The 20,757-nt window shown below is 43.8% G+C and overlaps 1 protein-coding gene across 1 annotated transcript in view; it reads right to left on the reverse strand.

Annotated features, from left to right (window-relative positions):
- LOC144946266 (microphthalmia-associated transcription factor-like) overlaps nucleotides 1-19,808 on the reverse strand; it is a 30,636-nt gene extending 10,828 nt beyond the window's left edge. Inside the window, exons 1-3 of the mRNA XM_078875159.1 lie at nucleotides 19,641-19,808; nucleotides 6,475-6,576; nucleotides 688-817 (exon numbers count right to left, since the gene is read on the reverse strand). Coding sequence (XP_078731285.1) covers nucleotides 688-817; nucleotides 6,475-6,576; nucleotides 19,641-19,679 — 271 coding nt within the window. The 5' untranslated portion in view covers nucleotides 19,680-19,808. The remainder of the gene's footprint in view (nucleotides 1-687; nucleotides 818-6,474; nucleotides 6,577-19,640) is intronic.
- Nucleotides 19,809-20,757: the final 949 nt, after the last annotated feature.

Consider the following 20,757-nt stretch of genomic DNA (forward strand, 5'->3'; position numbering starts at 1 on the left):
TGCACTTGCTGGTTCTTCTATGCACAGTGCCTTGGTTGGCTGACACGTGGCAAGATGTTAACTTCCTCGCCTGGCTTACAGAAGGTCGTGAGTTCGATCCCGACCCGGACACCTCTATATTTAAATTTTGCATGTTCTCCTCGTGACTATGTGGATTTTTTTTTTATCCGGGTCCTCTGGTTTTTCCCTCCACATTCATAATCAACGTGCGTTTAGAGTAATTCGGCCGCTATAACTTTCCACCTGATGTTTAGCTATTGCGTTGAGCTGTCATTTGTGATGTGCCGGGTCGCTTCTGAAAAAGAGCTGTGGAGCTCAGTGGGACCTGAACTGGTAAAAAACATTAACAGGTAGGCGACCAGAAGCATATATAAGAGGTGTTGGGGTTAGATCATACGCGACACAGCCAATTAGCAAGGTTTGTCACGTAAAAAAAAATCCCAATACCCACAATATTTAAAATTGTGAATGGGGGTTTACTCTCCAACACTCGAGTGTGCTGTACTAGTAACGAATTGGCACGTTTTGTTTACGTGACAAACCCTTTCTAATTGGCTGTATTGCGGTGGTGGCGGATTTAACGACTCACATTTATATTTACGCGATATAACGCAAAAAAAAACTCTGTTGTGTATGAAAAAAAATGTTTATTGGGTTTCTGTGCGGTGGGTTTCTGTGTTCAATCACCTCTGACCGGGAGCTCTCTTTTCAGGCTGGGCAGGCCACCAGCGCAGGAGCTGCCAGACATGTCCATGGCAGATGATGCCATCAGACCGTGCCCCATGTAGCCGTCCAGGAGGCCGTTTGAGATGGGCAGCTGTTCAAGGAAGGGGCACGGATGAAACGCAGGAATGCGTCATCGATATTTTGCGGGGGCGGGGGACATCCGAAGATGGAACGTTGACCAATTTGGGTTCTGTTGGTGTCCAGAAACAGACAACAACAGCAGCAACAACAACAAACCACGTGCGACGCTGCATTGGCAAGCGGCACACAAATAACAAACACGATAAACACATTCGGTAATGCCACTTGCCTCAAAAGAAAATGCATATGGGAATAACCAACGTTTCATGCAGAAGGGCTATTGCCTGAAACGTCACCTGTTATGTAGTATTTCATTTTAGGGTGGTGGTGTTATTGATAAATGTGTTGAATTTTCATGAAATGTAGAGTCCAGCTCGCTTCATCGTGTGTTGTAGTTGGCAGCACGAGATAGACATTTGATGTCATCAAATGTTTACTGAATACATGCATTATCAAATGTCCTTTCTTTTTGCAAATTCCATTTTTACTCCAGAATAAGAAATACAGAAAGCATAGAAAGCATGGGAACAGGCAGTGCAACACGATATAATTACAGCGAACACGTTATATAAACGCAAACCCGAAAGATATTTTTATCAGAGGAAAAATGCTCATATATTGCATGTTATATCTTATTTAAATGACATTTCCATACAGTTTTAGAAAATTTACTTATAGAAGTTCTTACCTACTGAAGGTAGGAGTGTTTCTCAGATATATGTTACAGTGTAGTAAGCTACACGGTGGAAAATGTGTAATGGCGTGTTAATTGAGTATGGAATATTGTGAAACCTACAAAATGAATTATACGTTTTTGCGGAGATGTCACAAAGCTATGGACAGCGATGAAACAGGATTAGTACTTTTATTTAAGCTCACTTTCACTCCGTCTTCCAAAGGTGATGCTCTAAAATGGCAATAGCCGTGCTGCACGCGTGCGCTGGTGGGCAGTTTACTCATTATATTCAAGTATGGGCTGAGGTTCAGAACAACAAAGCCCATAAACTTTATGTTTCAATCAGCAGCCTTCATAAAAATAAAAAAATGCCTCTACAAAGTCTCTCGTTCATGGCCACAGAGCATCTTGTCGACATTTTTTTTGCCGAGTCATCACTCTTCACGTTGGCACACAACCGTCAATAACAGGTCTTTAATGTTTGGTTCTTTTAACAGCGATGACAAGTAACGTAACAATCTCCCCAAAGTAGAACGCTTTTGACCTGCTACGACATACGATTTGGACACGCTTGAGGTGAGGAACTACAATTTACAGATCACGAAGATGCGTGGTGAGATGCATGCTCGCGATGACATTGAGAGATGAGAGAGACGGAGGCAGCTGGTGTCAGACGACATCCGCAGGTTAACTACAACATTCAATGGCAGCCAAAAAATGGAACGCATCCGATGGCACGTCCGCGCAGAGGAGATGGAGCGATGGAATCAGCTTGTGTGTAAGTGCCAGGTGGATCGTTACTTGGCAGGCTCATGAGAGGTGGCAGCATTTGGAGAGGCCTTTATCCAGCAGTGGATCGATCATAGCTGATATTTGATGATGATGATGATAGTCGCAATTATATTTAAAAATATATGTTTTTTGTTTGTTTAATATATGTAACAATGTCTTTCACAAATTCATCCTAAATGAGTTTTAACAGATGAGTTTTTGCTTCCCTTTTATCTCAGAACACGTGACATTTTTTTTTATCATTTTAGAGATTTATAAATGTGCATTACATCCCTCCACTCGTTTTCAAAATCAAATCGTTTGCACTGTGACAAAAACGAAGTTTGAACCACGGGGCAGGTTGCACACCCATGCAATAACTCGACTCAAGCTGGTGCTTTTTCGTGAAAAACATTATGGCTTTTGACCAACAACTATCAGTGATAAATGTCATCACAGCCCATCTAGTGGATGTGACGTATGCATGTTGAACTTAATAATAATAATAATAACATGTTGAACTTATTTCGCACGTGCATAACCGTGCTAGAATTGAAGGTGCAGGGGGATGGACAAACTAACGAAAGACATGGCATCAATTTTGTGTTTTTTTGTTAGCGCGTGCCAGTTGGGTCCTGACATTAACCACCGAACCCATTTTTGAATTAATTTCATTACCCCAGCACTAATTTGGTAACGGAATCAATTAAATCGATCATATCGATGTTCAGCCCTTCATTAAATCTACCGCTGTATGAAGGCCTTGCCCCCTGCTGTATTGGTCGCGGAGAATGTTTCACCAAACTTCACTGTGCGTGCTTTTGATGTTCGCTTGCCACGTCCGCGGGACGGTGACTGCCCTCGCCACTGGCCCACCGCTCCCGTGGGTGCAGAGTAAAGGCGCAGCCCTGAAATTGCTCGTTCAAGTCACCGCCGGTAGAACGACCTCGGTTCAGAGGGAGTCCTAGAAAGCACCGCTAAAGGGCACTTGGCCTACTCTTCCACGCGGAGTTCAGTATATGTGAAGGCAATGCACACACGTCTCTGACAGAAACCTTGTTTGTTAATTAATAGGCTTAAAATAGCAATCGTTTCAAAGGGTGTGTGTCTGTGAAACATACAGTGCAGCACGCATACACTCGAGACAAAATACACGACGATGCCGCGTAATTAGAGACGCTCCCAAATGACTTTGCACAATTAAGACAGAACCGGGATGACACGAAGCCACTGCAGGTTAATTAAGCACGTCCCCTCCTGTTTTAATCATACACGGACATGCCAACAATTATAATAACACTTCAACGATACACGGGCACGAAGCAAACGCGTGAAGCGGGCTTACCATGTCATATTTGTTGCGGTCTAGAATTTGCACGATAGTAAGAGCAGATTGCTTATCCTTCATTGTTAAAGAGAAAAAAGGTGACTTTCTCGTCTGCAGACCGCCGCGGCTTGCTGTGAATGCGTGGGCACGTGCCGCACTTTTACTTTATAAACGCAGCCGAAATGGGGACTTTGCTCTCTTGCCTCCCTTTAAAAGTTGTATCCATAACATCCCCCCCCGCCTCCTCCTCCTCCGGTAAGATCCCTTTGCCTGGCTAGGTCAGGGCCTAGTCAAAGATTTGCTAAGGCCCCCTCTCACCCGAGTCCATTATTTTCTCCCCCATCCCCTCCTTCTCCAGCCCCTCACCGCTCACCCCCCTCTTAACTTTGTCCTTTTTAGCCGCTCACCGCCCCTCTCTCTCTCTCCTCTTTCTCTCCCACCAACTCTCCAGCAGACGCCTTTTAGCTGCGCTCATCACAAATCCAAAGTAGACTTTGGCAGACATTAGGAGCGCGAGTTGCAATTGTTGAATTAGCCTGGACAAGTTTTATATCTGTTGTATCGCTGCCCTGTGTATTGCTTTCTCAGTATTTATTTGACGGCTCTCAAAGTAAAAAAGAAAACCGTGATTTCTTGTTCAAGTGAGCATTTGAGGCGGTACCCAAATCCCCTTGTTAACAGATCTCAGCCAGTGGTGGAAATGCCTCAGTTCTGTGGCAGGTGCAAGTACACCCATAGAGCAACCATTGTTGAATTCCCCACAAAGTGGTAGGTATTTTAACGATCCTGAGGGGGGATGATGATGATGATGATGGGCTGAGCCAACCCCAAAAACTGGGCTTTGAACTTGTGACCTTCTGATTGGGGGCTGCCCACTCTACTGCTGGTCAAAGATCTACGATTTTCTGAGATTTGTATATATACTTTTGTGAACTATCTTTTACAATAATGCAGCAGACTTTATAATGATTGAAGAAAACAAACGATGAGCCCATTTTCGCACGTAAGCATTCAATATGTATCACAGAGACTCAACCTCATGTGGCATCTGCTGTAACCTCATTTTACTTTGTATATCGTACACACAGCTCACTGGCAGGGTGGCACAGCAGCAACACTTACGCCTCTCCTCAAAAGGGGCCTGCTTTCGAAGTTTGAAGCGCTTTGTGTGCGGGAATTCATGTTCTCTATTCGTTCCGCAAGATATTTCTCTGTTGTTTGTTCGGTTTCTACTCGAAGCTAAAAATAGACATGCATATAGTATGGAGATGTTAACTGCCTCGCCTGGTATACAGGAGATTGTGGGTTCCATCCCAACCCTGACGCCTGTATATTTGGAGTTTGCGTGTTTCTCTCAACGTGGTCGCGTGGATTTTTCTTTTGGTCCTCGGGTTTTTACCTCCACATTTAGAATCAACATGCGTTTAAAGTATTTGGCAGCTATACATTTCCACCTGATGAGCCACTTCGTTTAGCTATCATTTATGGCCAGGTCGCTTCTAAAAAAGAGCTGTATAGCCTTACCTACTAATAGGAAAGAAAAAAAGTTTAGTTTTCGTACATAACTGGTATTGGCCAAACATCGCAGTGATAAAACATGAACTGCAAAAGTACTCCATTGGGATTACTGATTGCAACATCGCCCTCGACTGCAAAAAACTTGGCAGGACCCTCCTGAAACATAGCCTTGAGGCTCACCGATGCTTTCCTGGGTAAAACTATTAGAATAAATAGCTGTTATCTGTCTTTGAAAATAAAAAAGTAACATGAGAACACATCTGTGACCTCTCTAAAAATGTTTTCCCAGTTAAAAATTCAATCCCTGCACTTTGAAGTTTGTACTATGACTTGATACGACGAGGAGCATCGTCGTAATGAAGTTGTGTGCAACTGCTTGAGGTGTAATATATTAAAGTATTTTAAAGAACGTGACTGTAATCATTAACAACAAAAAAGCTCAACCATTATCCGAAACCCTCAATATCATAAATGTTGCCATATGTTTCAAAGAGACAATTCCTTGGCATTAAAACATACAAAGTAAATATTTGCCAAAACCCGCCACGCATCCGTCATTCATTTGCAAAGAAGCCTTTGCTGTGTTGGCTGTCTCACAAATTGATATAATAAGCGATGTTGTAAAACATGAATAGCAGGTCTATGGCCTCATCAAGGTGCAATGATGAATAGAATATGCCAGCAACATGCACTTGACTGAAGTGTTTGTATATCACTTAAGCGCTTTATACTTTGCAATCTTTTTGCCGATCCGACATTGGACGAAGCCCCCCCCCTCCTCCGCCACGTTGTTCATTGGGGTTGTTTGACCATATATCACCACGCGGGTTGGTGACGGAGGTGTGCAGGACCAGTTCAGATAATGCTACTTATTTTGGCCGGAGACTGTTTATAGAACTCAGGTTGCCAGTTTCATCCATCATAACACGTAAAAAAGATGTCTCAAAAGTATAATGACACCAAACGAATATAATTGGATGCTGTCATGGTATAATCGCGAGCACATTCATACTGTGCCCATAATTACGAAGACGGTCGCTGCATCGAGCGTGCTTTCAGATGCACTTCCGCGGCCGTCTGGAACGCTCTTCTTTCCGATATTAGGAAGCCACTGGAGCTATGCACTTTTTAAATCTGAAATGAAAACTCATTTCTGTAGAGCTGGTGTTTCGTGTTGAGTTCGTTTTCCTTGCCCCGCACCTCCCATTAGCACGGTTGGCTACGTACGGTGCGAAAAAAGTCCAAAAAAGAAACGGCCCGTAATTAAGCGTCTCAGCGCAGTTTAAAATGTTTAGCCCAGGGGATCCCATTAATGTCTCCCCGTCCCTGTGACCGCCACAGCATGGGTGTATAATCCAAGATGCGCAGCACTTACAGAGTTGGGGATCTGGACACTTGGCGTTTCCATGTAACCATTGCCCATGTCATCCTTCATGCTTGTCTCTAAGCTGATAATGTCGTCAATGACATCATCCATCTGTGGCAACAACAACAACAACAAAAGAAGCATTGTCACTGTTAAAGGACGTCACAAATATACAATAGCAAGATTGCACGGACGATGCATAATACTAAGACCATTAATACTAAGACCAAAATTATTAAACTATTGCACAGCATTCATGCACACATACATTCATACTCATATTGTACATAATACTGAAACATTGAACAATTGTAGCATTTTTTTTAATGTAACGTTCAGGAGGACGGTAAATATTGTTTCAACAAAAGTTTTTTTTACAACATCGGCCATGATCTCTCCTCTGCTAGACGAAGGCCTCCCCAAGCCATTTCTATCTCTCACGGTCCTGCGATACCACAATCCGGACCACTTCTGAGCACGGTAAGGCTCCACTTAGCTGCACAGCTCTTATTTCAGGAGCGACCTAGGCCACATTTATAGCAGCCAAATACTCTAAACGCGTGATGGTGATTCTAAATGTGAACGGGAAAAAAAACGAAGGACCCGGAAGAAAAAAAATCCATGCCACAATGGGGAGAGAGACACGCAAATTGCACATTTTGAGGCATCAGGGTCGGCATCGAACCCACGACCCTTGTATACCATGGGAGGTAGTTAACATCTCGCCACAATGGCGCCCCAATTTATTGCTCGGCATGTGGAGCGAAACATCAGACATCGTGCTGAACAACACGCGCTCCGACCAGAAAACCCATTGCATCGCTATATTACACAAGCGCAAAAAAAACTATGTGCTAAGATTAGTCATGTTATTCGCATATCTTAGTGCGTTAAACGTTACTCTACAGAAACAAAGTGGTTAGTTTTACGTCAATTCACCGAACACAATGGTTTGTTGGTGGACAGGGTGTTGAGAAAGCCATCAAGAACACCAGCTCCAACATCTGGACGCATAAATACGGTACATCCAATATTCGTCTTCTATTCTTCAATCGCATATTTTCTTTTTCAGTTTCTCTACTTGGACACATCAAGACATTTGCATATATTAGTGCATGTTTGGAGCACGATCCCCATCGAGTCTGATAAAAAATTGTGTTTATTACGGCCGAGCGAAATGGAACGCCGCCGTGGTGTCAATGGTTAACGCACCGTGGACTTGCAATCCCGAGGGGTTGCCCGTTTGATATTCCAGGGTGACAATTAAAAGAACTGGCAAGTTGCTTACATCTCCCCAGTACCCCCTCACGGCCTCTGACCACCAAGCAGTACAGATGGGTTCACCACAAATGAGTCGATCCGCAGATCCGGTGAGTGATGGGGAAAACAGAAAACTGAGGTGTTCCCACTTTGTAGAACAAAGTCTGGCCGGAATGGAAAAGTAGGCAAACATATTCCATATTTTATGGAAACATTCGATAGAGGGACTCACTTGGAGCTTCCCGTAGTGGAGGCCCTTTCTGCCAGCAGTGGCATAAGAAAGTCATTAAAGGGCTGAACCTCGCATGAGTAACATAGGTAGAATATGAATGTGTTTCCAAGGCCCAAAGAAACAGTTCAAACTCACTTCAAACATAGCAAACATTGCTTAACAACCGCCAAAACAGTTAAAAACAACGGAACACACGACAATGATATTAAAAATACAAGTGAATGAAGACATTACAATCATATTTTTTGTTTACAACCGTGCGACTTCTTTAAAAAGTTATTGCAAAATTCAGCACTTTAACAACCACTAAAAACAGTTTAACGCAACGCAACGTCAGATAATTATCTTACACACACACACTAGTGAATGAAGGCATGCAAATTATGAACATCTTTATTTTTTACAACTGTGCCACTTTTTGAAAAAGTTTAACTTTTTAAATATAGATTTAAAACGAATTCCTTCAGAACTGCTTCTTGTGTCTAGCTGTGTTGTCATTCCCCCTGCGCCTCTGATTAGCGCGGTTGGCTACGTGAGGTGCAAAAAATGTTCAACATACATACATAAAATAAAACAGTAAACGTTTTACTTACTCCTAAATGCACTCTCATGAATGGTGCCTTGCATGCGGTCTGCTGTTCACTGAAAGTAGAGCCCGAAATGAACTGCTCAGGCAAATCCCAAAGCTAAGCTTTATACCGTGTCCTATCATGGAAAAAAGGGTGGCCAATGAATTATTTTGCACGCAAATTGATTTATTTAGTTTCACGCTTTTATTTCTAACACAATGAGGGGCTTGTGAATACATTTGTATTTTGGGTATATATACTGGGAGGTTTTTGAAGATGGATACGTATAAATAAATAAATAAACAAATTAAACTCAATGAATGTTAAATGAAGGATAATTAAATTTCGTCTATTGGGAAGAATTTGTGTTTTCTCCACACGTAACGTTCCCAAAATAATGGAAGATTGCAGACGATGCTTATGATCATCAATGTCAGCCGGGGTCAATCAACTGCTGGATGAAGGCCACCCCAAGCTGCAGCCATCGTTCGCGATCCTGAGATGAGATATTGTGATGCGTCTCAGAAGTCTGGGGAAGCGAGACAAATTCAACTTATTCACGTGCAACGTTGGCGGTGGTATGGGTCATGGTTCCGAATCGGACAGCTGCCTTGGATATTACTGTGGTTTATATTCACGCACAAAATACACACAATGTCTGTATGTATGAACGTATGGTGAATTTATTTCGTACCGTACATAGAGCCAACCCTGCTAATCGGAGGTGCGGGGGAAGGACAAGAAAATAAAGACAAAAAAGCAGTTCTAAAGAAATGAGTTTTCAATCTCAATTTAAAAGTGGAAAGTGGTCGTTAAAGATCCCGTGACGTAATTCACGACAATAGGCCATTGTGTGCTGGCCTCATTATACAGATTTGCCAAATTTGAAAAATTACCTGCATGTTTCTCAATTGAATAACACCCGCCATTTACCACGATGTGGCGGTGACGTCTCCACGGCGCCTGTGCCAGGCCAGGTGCACTTAGAGGCCACGTGAAGTGTTGAAGGCTCGCTGACAGGAGGTCACAGGACAGACCCAGGTGCTATGGGTTGACTGAGTGAGATGGCTGGCAGATGCACCAGCTGTGCCCCATGCTGTGACAATTTTCTGTATTTTAGCCACCTGGCGCTCCGCTCATTGTTGTGAGCGTCCCTCATCTGCCCTCCATTGTTATTGGAGGACAACTGCCTCCAACTGACTCGTAGCATCCTTCACGAGCCAGCGGTCTTAACACCTCTGGCACCAGTTTTTGGCAAGTCCACTGAGCTCCATATTTTCCCCTACCGCATCAGTCCATCTCTACTCCAGCCCGTGTCGTATCCGTTTAGCCCCCTCTATCCGGCCAAATAGCAGCTGCTTGGGCATGCAGTGGCTTGGCATGCGAGCTATATAACTAAGCCAATGCAGCCTTGCCTGCTAGAGGAGGTTACTGATGAGAATGTGTCTAGCTCTTTCAAGAATTTGTCAGCTCCTCAAACAATCCAGCCTAGTTAAACTCATGATGGATCGTAGGCAGGCAACCCCGAATATTTATAACAGGCGCAGATGTTCCATCAGGGGGTCCACGTTTCACACGCATAGAGAAGGGAGGGCATGAGTGTGGCCGAGAAGACCTCAAGCTTCGTTTGGAGCAACAAACAAGGTAGCTTCCACATAGCATTATGCAGCCAACGAAACGATAATGCCACCGATTCGAGTGAGACCTCTGCTGTCAAATTGGAGCTAGTCATAAGCACACTGCCCAGATATGGAAAATGCTCAACTCTCTCCAAAACTGCCACCATATTAATGGGGAGTTGAGGGATGGAGTGTTTGATGTCATAAAATACCCAGGTAGGTGCTTAGTTTGTGTGGCTTATGGTAAGACCCCACCTCTTCGTGACACGCTACAGATTTAGCAGCAGTCCCTCCAACTCCTCCAGTGAGTTAGCAGCAATTACCAGATCATCAGCATACATAACATGGTTGACCAATAGGGATCCAACCGTCGACTGCACCCGGGTATCAATCAGCCTCCCATTGTATCTGTACCAGATGGAAATTCCCCCGGTACAGCCATGGAAAACTTTTCAAACTACATCGTCAAAAATTATGTTAAATAATATGAGAGCCATAGGACATACCTCTTGGACTCCAAGGTAAACAGGGAATGGCTCAGACTCCTGGCCACGTAGCTTTACCTGGGCCTGCGCACCTTCATGAAGGCCCTTAACGATTATGAGCAGAGAGTCAGGGACTCCGAAAGCACAAAGAACTGCCCACAGCCCTAGCCTGTTGATCTATCATAGGCCTTGACCAGGTCAATAAAGCAGAGATGTAGGTCTTCCTATGGCATCCGTGCAGGACTGCCTTGATCTGAAACCACATTGGGGCTTTGCAAGCCTCTCCTCAGCATGTCTGACAAGGCGAATCATTCTTGCCAGTACTTTTCTCGGTACACTGAGGAGAGAGATACCCATGTAGTTGTTAGAATATGTGCGTTCCCCCTTCTAAAAAGAGGGAAACCACCAGGGGATCCTTACCATCCTGTGGAATTCGTCCTGTGGTCCAGACAATTGAAATATACCAATTATCGCACCATCCAATGAAAACTTGACAGGACCCTCCTGAAAAAGAGTCATGAGACTCAGTGAGGCTTTCCTGGGTAAACAAGCATAATGATAACAAATTAAACTTTTTAAACAATTAAAATAATATTTTTTTATGTTACCAGGTAAGGCACCACTGAGCTATACAGCTCTTTTTTCAGAAGCGACCTGGCCGCAAATTATAACTTAACGAAGTGGCTTATCACGTGGAAATTTCTAGCAACCAAATTCTCTAAACGCGTGTTTCTAAATGTGGGGGGGGGGGGGGGGGGTCCCGGAGAAAAAGTCCACGCCACCACAGGGAGAGAGACACGCAAACTCCAAATATACAGCAGGCGTCAGGGTTGGGATCGAACCTACGAACTCATGCATACCGGGCGAGGTAGTTAACACCTCGCCACCATGGTACCCCTCATAATAACTGTCATCGAGACAAGAGAAAGTTTACTAACCAGAAACTTAATATTAACATTCATGTTTTTTTTTTACACAGTTGCTGAGTACAAGGTTGCAATGGTTCAAACATGTCCAGTGAGCGTCTGCCTCACCAACCGGAGGGTTGGTCAGCCAGCAAGAGATGACCCGTCTCTTGAATTTGAGCGAGGTTAAATGGGGCTTGTGGGAAAGAAAAGAGACAACGGCAGGACATTCCAAAGCTGAAGGGTGTGAGGGAGAAGAAGCAGAAACAAAAGGGTTTGCAATGTGACACACTGTAATACTAGACAGTATATGTATAATCTTAGCTTTATTGTACAGTATATCCAGCCATAATGTTTGTTTTACGATGTTAAGCATTAAAATGAATTCCAGTGATTATGCTTCTTTACATATGATGTGCCACGTGATCACAAGCAAGGCAACCATCCTCATTGAGTATGTTTAATTTGCACGTGCGGTTGTTCGGAATCTTGGCGTTGCTAAGCGCCTCCAGAAAGCAACACCTTGGACACCTCTCTTTAACTTTCGAGCGGATACATTTCAGTTTCTCCCATGAACCAACTCCAACCGGCTGCTCTCATTCGCCATTGACTACTGAGTGGCATCCACAGAAGAAGGGCCCAAGATGGCGTCTGTCGTAGATGTAGATAAAACTCTTCATTAGCTGATGGGTGGATTGTTGCATCGCGCAATGATCAGAGGTGGCGGTGGCTTGGAAAGGCCTTCACCCAGCAGTAGATTGAGCATGCCTGCTTCCACTGCTGCTGCTGATGATGGGGATAATGAAATATGGGACCTTATGGCAGTGGTTAATGGGGAGTTGGCCCCATTAAACGAATTTCTTTAGAACCGCTTTTTGTGATGAGTTTGTTGTCCAAAAACGAAAGAAGTTCAACACACATATGTATAGAGAGGGCCAAACGGGACACATGTAACTTGAGTCACTATCCTGAGACACCTGCATTGCAGCTGTACTGGAATAAAACTCAAGGAGCATGTTCGTACCAGCAGAGGGGGTAGTGGATCAATGTTGTATCGGCTTGAGGTCTTTCTGCCATGACGAAATAGTAACCCATCAGTAGACATCCTGGCACCAACCCTTCAAATTTATGATATTTGCACAATGGCTCACCTGTAGTTATTAATATATGTAATATGTATAATTAAAAGCGTGGCTCTCATCGTGATATTTACAAATCTAAAACACAACTTTGTACTAATTGGGCTTTCAATTGTGGCTATTTTCACCGCACACACAAAAAGTAAATGAATGAAAAATCGCACGTGATCATAATCCAAATTCATGCAAGAGGATGAGCTTAAATATAAATATCTTGATGAACTCTCAGATATTTTCCACAGTCATGCAATGACTTAATCTTCCTTCCATGGAAAAAAATTTTCATCGTTTCAACAGATAGGACATTGTATTAAAAATGCAACAACAACAAAAAAACGCGGCTGTGTCTAATGGAGAGAGTACAAAGTTGCAGTGCTCAGGGCACAGATAGAATTATAATCGTTATGAGAATCTCCTGAGGGTTCGGATTGCCGCTAGGCCGTTCACATGACTGTCTTGGCAACTGCCACAATAGGAACATTTAGAGGCCACGGCTCCTCCCAGACCGTTTTTGCCTCATTCGAGATGCCTCTCCCAGATATTTTGGCTCAGCCGGCAGACCCATATCCTCTGCTCACATGACGCCTTGACAAATGCTCCGAAAGATCCACCACTTTGAAAACAAACAAAAAAATCCGACCTGTTCTAACTTATATTGCGCAAAATCATATTCACGCGTGCCCTAAGCCCTGCAGTGAGATGTCTTTAGCCTCAGGCATTTTGCCACAGTAAAGTTCCAATACAGCCGTTTAATGGGTTGCTGTAGATGTCGTTTTAGCTGTTTGTTGGCTCTGAACAACAGGACCTGTGTCTGTGTCAATGCAGTATATCTCTGCCCAAAGGTAATTTGTTGTAAACAGCCCGGCCCGCCTCTCGCATTTAACATGCCATTAATGTGGAATCAAAGGCTATTAGCTGTCTCAGTATCTCAGAGTTAAAAATCTGCCAAAGCTAGTCTATTAAGGGAGCCTTGGATTTTGTTCAACTCTATTACGAATCGTGCACGTGGAAACGCACAAAAATGCATGCAAACTGAACCACGCATTCGCAACGTGAGCATCAACCAGCACGCGTGTTTTCTATCACACACACACACTAATCGCTCTGACACACAGGGTGTGATTAATATATACATAAATCTTGTTTAAGTTCTAATCAATCTAATATATTAAACGGATATCTATTCTGTATTTTATTTTTGGACTAAATCTGAAAAATACAAAAATCAGATGCAGTAGATACTTCATGTCAGATGATCCGAAAGTGTATTGTGGTTTGAATTTGTCTAAAAGTGTAACATCATTGAAAATGACCCCACATGTCAGGTTGCATCTGTGAATATCACTTTTGTGAAAGGGGAAACGCATCAAGTTAGTACATAATGTGAGAGATCAGAAAATTCACGGCCAAGAAAATACAATATTGTACTTAAGACATTGAAATATGATTTAAAACATAATAATGTAAAACTCATCCCGAAAATATATCTGTGCAATTCATAGCAATTGGTTTAAGGGGTTTACAATTTTACTGAAAACACGTGAATTATTCTCGGATGGACGGGTTGACAGATGGACGTAAACATTATCTGGCTGTTGGCTCCCTTGAACTGAAGAATAAAACCCAGTTGTTTCTGAGCAGCTGTCTGGACAAAAAGAAAACACTTCTCCTGTTAAAACGCCTAATCCTGTATCTATCTTGTACATATCAAAATACATAACGCCCCCTTTATTGCTTCAGTACGTATTCAAGATGATTATGAACCTAGCGATCCATTTTTGATTCCTAGCCATGGCTAACATTACCAACCCACACTGAGCAGTGTGGTGAAGCATGGTCAAAAACAGTTTTAACTCTTTAGATGTATAAGGTGCCCTTAAGCTATAGATCGCAGAGCGCCGTTGCGTGTCAAGGGAAGACATAAATAAGAAGCAACCGGTGAGAGAGAGACACGAAAGAGACGACAGAGATAACTGGAGAGAAGATGGAGAGAAAGTGTAGGCTGTGTTTAACAGGTGGTGGTGCTCTTCAGATAGGACCTGAGTCTCCATCGACTGCGTGTTCTCTGGCCACCTGTAGTAGGGCATTTCAGAAACCTGGGCGCCGTGCAGACACAAGCGTGGCGGTCACCGCAGGGTAGAAGCCTGGGAGCGCCGTTACGCCGAGCGGGGGAGGGGGCGGGGGGGCAGGGTCGGTGGATCTCGGAGATGAAACCCCCATAACTGACGTGACATCCTTCACCCAGCAGTCGATTGACAAAAGGGTTGCACACGTGCAGAAGAAAAAAATTGAAATGAAGATGACACAAGTGTCCAAACAAAGAGTGTGGTGCGTTCATGAAAACGTTGTTTGATGATAAAAAGAATGTCAACGTCGATGAGTTAAAATGTTTTGAGTCGGTGCACGCTGCTCGCTGTGACGTACGGATCGGAGCGCTTGGACGCTGCCAAAGCAATTGAAAGAAAAGCTGAGAGGTGTGCAGGAAGGCATGGGGTGATGCGCGCTTTTGCAATGTCACAGAGAGAGAGAGGGGTGAGCAGCAGCGCTTGCATCAGGCCACAAACAATTAATGAGAGACCATTGACTGTCAAGGAGGGTTCAATGGGCTTGGGTCGAACACATCGCTCTCACGGATAGTGGCTTATGGTTGAGAATAATGAGGAGAAATTGCAGCCAGAGGAGAGAATGCTCAACCACTGTTGAGAAGCGGCGATGGGAGATAATCAAGATGGTTTCATCCCAGCACCATAACGGATGGTGCCGGTGTAAGGAGGCCTGCATTCAGCAGTAGATAGGCCATGGCTGCTACTGCTGCTGCAAATGTTCATGATGCTGAAACACTCAGGAATGTTTGTATTTATGTCTATGTGTAAGAGTAGAGATTGTCATTAAGCATTCTAGATTTGAAAGGTTAAACTTGCATCACATGATATATTTGATGCATAGTTCCATACATTTATAAAATATAATTTTCATACTTCAGTAACGCTGCTTTAGTGTGTTTTGTTCATTGTATGACGTAATAATATTTCAAATGTAAGTATACTCACCAAAATAAGTTATACTTTATTTTTTTAGCGATTGCCCATAACACCGCCGCATTCTTATTTTTTTTTACAAATATTGTGGCTGAGTGGCATGAGAAGCTTTTGTCTGAAGTTTTGAATGTTGATGTCAACATAAAACCATCCATCATATACACGCATAAATATTCAATTGTAATACGTGAATGGCAAATCAGTTCGTTTGCAGTTGCCAGACGGATTGCCGCATCACAGGTTCGCGAGAGGTGAACGGCAGTTTTAGGGGAGGCATTCATCCAGCAGTGGATTGCTAATGCAGATGATATGCATTTCGTTTTTTTGTTGTTGTTGTATCAAGTTATCCGTCACTCGAGCTCATCCATCTTTTCCGCATGTCTCGTGGCTGAGTGCCGTGAGTAACTGTTGTCTTTGTGCGCAGGACAGCGCCGTCAATCCACCCACCTACTACTCGTGCCCCACCACGTGAAGACTCCACGCTGTTGACACTAATTGCTGGCCCGTGATGGATGGGAGCGACGCCACTGGCATCTGGCTGGCAGCAGGGCGTCTCATGCCAACAAGTAATTAAGACTGAGGACTTGGTGAAGTAAGAGGAGGGAGGGAGGAGGAGGAGAGGGGCATGAGGTTCAAATTCTGGAGCACTCAGAAGGAAATGCACCCTTATTTTCTTTGTAACGCAAGAATTGAAAATGTGCAGCTTGGCCACATCAAGAGGCTTGCGGTTTAGCCTGCACGGCAATTTTCAGTGAGGCGGGGTGCCCGCAGCATTTAAGAATCCCGAAATGATTGTTTTCGACTTGGATTGTCGATAGGAGAACGCTTGCTTGTCTCTTATTCTTTTGCAAAATAGGCCCTGTCCACTAAGGCTGTCCAATAATACGCACATTTTCCCAGCGTATCAAACCGATGCTGCGGTGGAGTAAGGGGCCATCCAGTGAGTACGTACGCATGGAGGGGGGAGGGGGGGGTTAACGCAAATGCGTACGCTTACGTATGGGGGGGGGTCTACTGACAATGTACGCATAAGAAACGGGAGGGGGGTGAAGCCTCGATAATAATGTGTCTACATTGGCCTTCAGATGAGTTAGACAGTCCAGCGATGGACAATCTGTTTGCTTAAACACGTTAATATTAATTTAGATTTGAAGCTTTCGTGACTGCAAGGATTCATATTCTTAGGATTTTTCGGTAAAGTCACGTAGGTGCTGTGACGGTTCCACCTGAAGACGGAAGCTTGTGTTGCCTCTGAAACGTCGTGATTTTAAATTTATTTTTTATTTTACTTTCATTATTATTTTTTTACATTTTTTACCTACGTGACTTTACCGAAAAAACCTAAGAATACGTTAATATTATTAATCCTTGATAGTTTCTACGTGGATTAAATATCGGCCGTTCTATAGGATTCGGAGGGGGGCGGTGCGTCAGGCATACGTAGGTAGGGGGGGGGTGTAAAAAGTCCGCGTGCGTACAGGGAGGGGGGGGGTAAGTTTCGACAGATTTTTGCGTATCCACTCAATGGATGGCCCCTAACGGTTCGCGCGCTGGGCTTGCAATCCAGCAGTCGGTGCTTCCATCAGATTCCCTGGCGCGGCAGTTGAAACGATGGGGGCGAGTTTCCTAAATCCCCCCACGCATCTTCTCCTCTCCCCAGCTGCTTGCAGGTCGATCGGCAGGTGGCGTGTCGTGGGTTAAAGCGTTGGGCACTCCCCCGCCTCTTCAAACTGGGTCACGAAATATTGCACGGCTGTACTTTTTCAACCTTTGCTATGAATCTGCAGGGTGTTTGAAAAATATGGACCCGATGTAAAATCGCTATATCTTTGAAATTGGGTCCGTATTTTTAAAACACCCTGTATGTAGAGAGAAATACTGTGCGTTTGCAAATTGAAACAGCATGCATTCGGGCAGTGAAATCGAGGATTGAACCCATGTTCTCTGATTACATTGAGATTCCACACGTCTCGTCAGCATTCAGCTACAATATGCGGCTAATACACGAACAGGTTAGCCTAAAAACAATATTCAGCTATTATTGTCAAAAGTAACATTGTGCTTGGAGCTTAGAATGCTTTTGAAAATGTTGTAAGGGTTTGAGTATAACATTCTAGTCTCTCGTCCACCTGCGGTTTATAAAATATAAACTACATTGTGAGAAACTAACAGTGGCTTTCATCCAATGTAGAAATCTGACCCCCACCATGAGAATGTGGAATTTCCACCACGGGCTGCCACCAGCGATTAACAAACGACTTGCTCAATTGAGCCATACGATACTCGCATTTTGACTAGATATTGAAACCTTTGCGAAACATTTGATATAAATAAATAAACACCCACCACCTTTGTCGCTGACCATTGCTACATAACAGAAAAAAAACACATAAGAGGCTAACATATTCGAGGCAATGGATTTTCACCATGGCAGAAACGGAAAAATGTTATAAGTATTGACTGAGTTTTAGTTGGAAATCACAATTTTCAGTGCGGTGGCTGGGTACGCCACGAAGCTGAATTTACATTAAAACCATTTTCCATTCATGCAGACTGAGCAGCGAGTCCTTAAAATGTTTAAATTAAAAGTAAAACAACCGAATGTGATTGAAGCTACAATATGCAACGTGCAATATTCAACTCTTGATTGAGTTAGTCTTTGCAGTTTAACACGGAGGCTTTCGTGCCCAATATTATTAATAATAAACGTTTTTGGGTTAGATCGCGTTATTTATAAATGTGTCGTAACCTTCCACCACCCGACATAGCCAATCAGTAAAAAAGGTGTCACGTTGACAAAAGACAAATAGTTCACTACTTTAGCCCACCGGTGTGTTGAAGAGTGAATCCACAACATTTACAAAAATAGTTTATTACGAATTAGTCTTTGCACCCTGTCTGCTCTGAATAAAGGAAAGTGCCCAAAACATACAGTTATTATTGATATTGTTTTTTCGTATGAGGCAGTATTAATTCAAAATGAGGTTATTATTTGTGCAAGTAGTGCTTTGGCACAACAGCCAGCAAATCTCAGTCATTTATATATGCATTGTTTTTCTTTAAACAATTGAATAATTCTAAATGCACGCTCGTTGCCACGGCACATGGACCAGAAACGTGGACATTAACTAAGCAAATCGAACAAAAACTCCAAAGTGTGCATCAGAGAAGCGTGGTGAGATGCTCGCTTGGAATAACATTGGGAGACTGAAAGATGAACACGTGGTTTAGAGAACTTAAACACGCGTCTTCTTCACGACGCAATTTTGACTTCACAGAAGTAAGTGAGCTTTGGGAGGACACATTGCTGGAAGGTTTGACGGCCAGTGGCCCACAGTTGCAATGGAAGAGTAGCCAGAGGAGGAAATGAATCCGAGAGTAATCTACCGCAGAGCTTGAACACGTACAATCATTCTCTGTGTACGTGTTGGATTATTTATTAGTGTTTTTTTTATTACAACTTCAACACCAGCATGGTACAAAGCGCCGATCACCGAACGGAAGTGGGGGGGGACAGAAATTTTGCGAACGGCAGCAACCCCGAGCTCGACTCGACAGATCCCAATGAATTGGAATGAGAATATTTACACTGGAGGAATCCAATGAGCTTTGAAGTTATTTGTTCACAGATTTCCTCCAGCATTTCACAGGAGAGAAAAACCGGGGGTAGGGCTGGCTGACCCACCCAGGTGGGGACCACGAACGGGGGGGGGGTGTGACGTGACAGTTCTTCAGGGGAGCGGACACGGGTAATGGGGGGGAAGAAAACGAACAAACTGGAATGGGGGGGGCTGGAGAAGTAAGGGGTCACGGTGAGTGGAAGGCGGAGCAAGGAAATGGGGCAGAGAACCAGGCGGGCGTGGTGGGGGACAGGTGTTGGATTGTAACTTGGCAGCGTGGCTGTGACACATCCACCGAGGGCCCTCACCTCATGCTCGCCGTGCAGCCGCACGTTGAACACCGCCATGCGCGAGTGCGTCGCCGTCGATCCGCTCGCCGCCGTCGGCGTTGAGCGGCTCGGTCCGGGCGACCGGCGGCTGGGCAGAAAGCACTGCCTGAGCAGGGGCTGGCGCTGCGACTGCGACGAGATGTGAAGCGTCGTCGCTGCCACTCCATCCAGGTGAGACGGGACCTGTGACGTCAGCGACCGCCGTTGTTATTCGAGCGGGCCAGCGTCGATTATATACACTGGTCAACAACAACAAAAACATGTTTTTTTCTGGCCTGGACTTTTGCAGCTGTTTTAGACTAATTTTAGGGTGCTGATTCCAAATCTGATGTCGGATTTGCTCTATCACATCTCATTTTTATGCTATCGGCATACCCCATTTTTATTGATTTTACCCGAAATTAACGCTGTCACTTATGATTGCAAGTTGTTGCGAGTCAGTGACTGCTTTAGTGTTAAAATATGGAGCTGTATTTTTAGGATAGTGTGTTTATAATATCATTTTATGTAGATATCCACATTTATTTCATATTTTTCTTCTGCAGTTTTAATTGAAAATGCAATATTTGATAGACACAATCTGATGCCAGATTTGGAAATCAGCACCCCAAATTACCTTAAAACCGTTGGAATACCTTGTGCCAGAAAAAGTGTGTTGACCAGTGTTATGTTCGAGGAGGTCTGGGGGGTAATGTTAGGCTGCGGCCAGCTCTACCGTCAGTACTGCGAAGCGAGCAAATATATTATTGTATTACGTTGCAAATCAATAACGTGGAGTGTCTATCGTCGGTAAGCTTTGCATGCGTTGACTTAAGGAGTGCTGTGTATGGAGCAACACCAAATTTGTATCGCTTCTGTTGAAGGGTAAGGCTTTGAGACGCAATTTTAGGCTCATACGCACTGACTTGAAATGAAATTTTACGAATCTTTTAAGACTGCTCTTATTCCGTCACTGCTATCCAGTTAATGACCTTTTGCTAAGTTTAATCTTAATGCATATAATGTTAAATGGAGATTAATCTGCTCAGCGAAATCAAACGTAAATTCTGTAAAAGATTTGGTGCTCAGATTAAATTTTGGAAATGTTCAGATGTCT

This window comes from Lampetra fluviatilis, chromosome 40, assembly GCF_964198595.1.
Source record: "Lampetra fluviatilis chromosome 40, kcLamFluv1.1, whole genome shotgun sequence".
Taxonomy (NCBI): Eukaryota; Metazoa; Chordata; class Hyperoartia; order Petromyzontiformes; family Petromyzontidae; genus Lampetra; species Lampetra fluviatilis.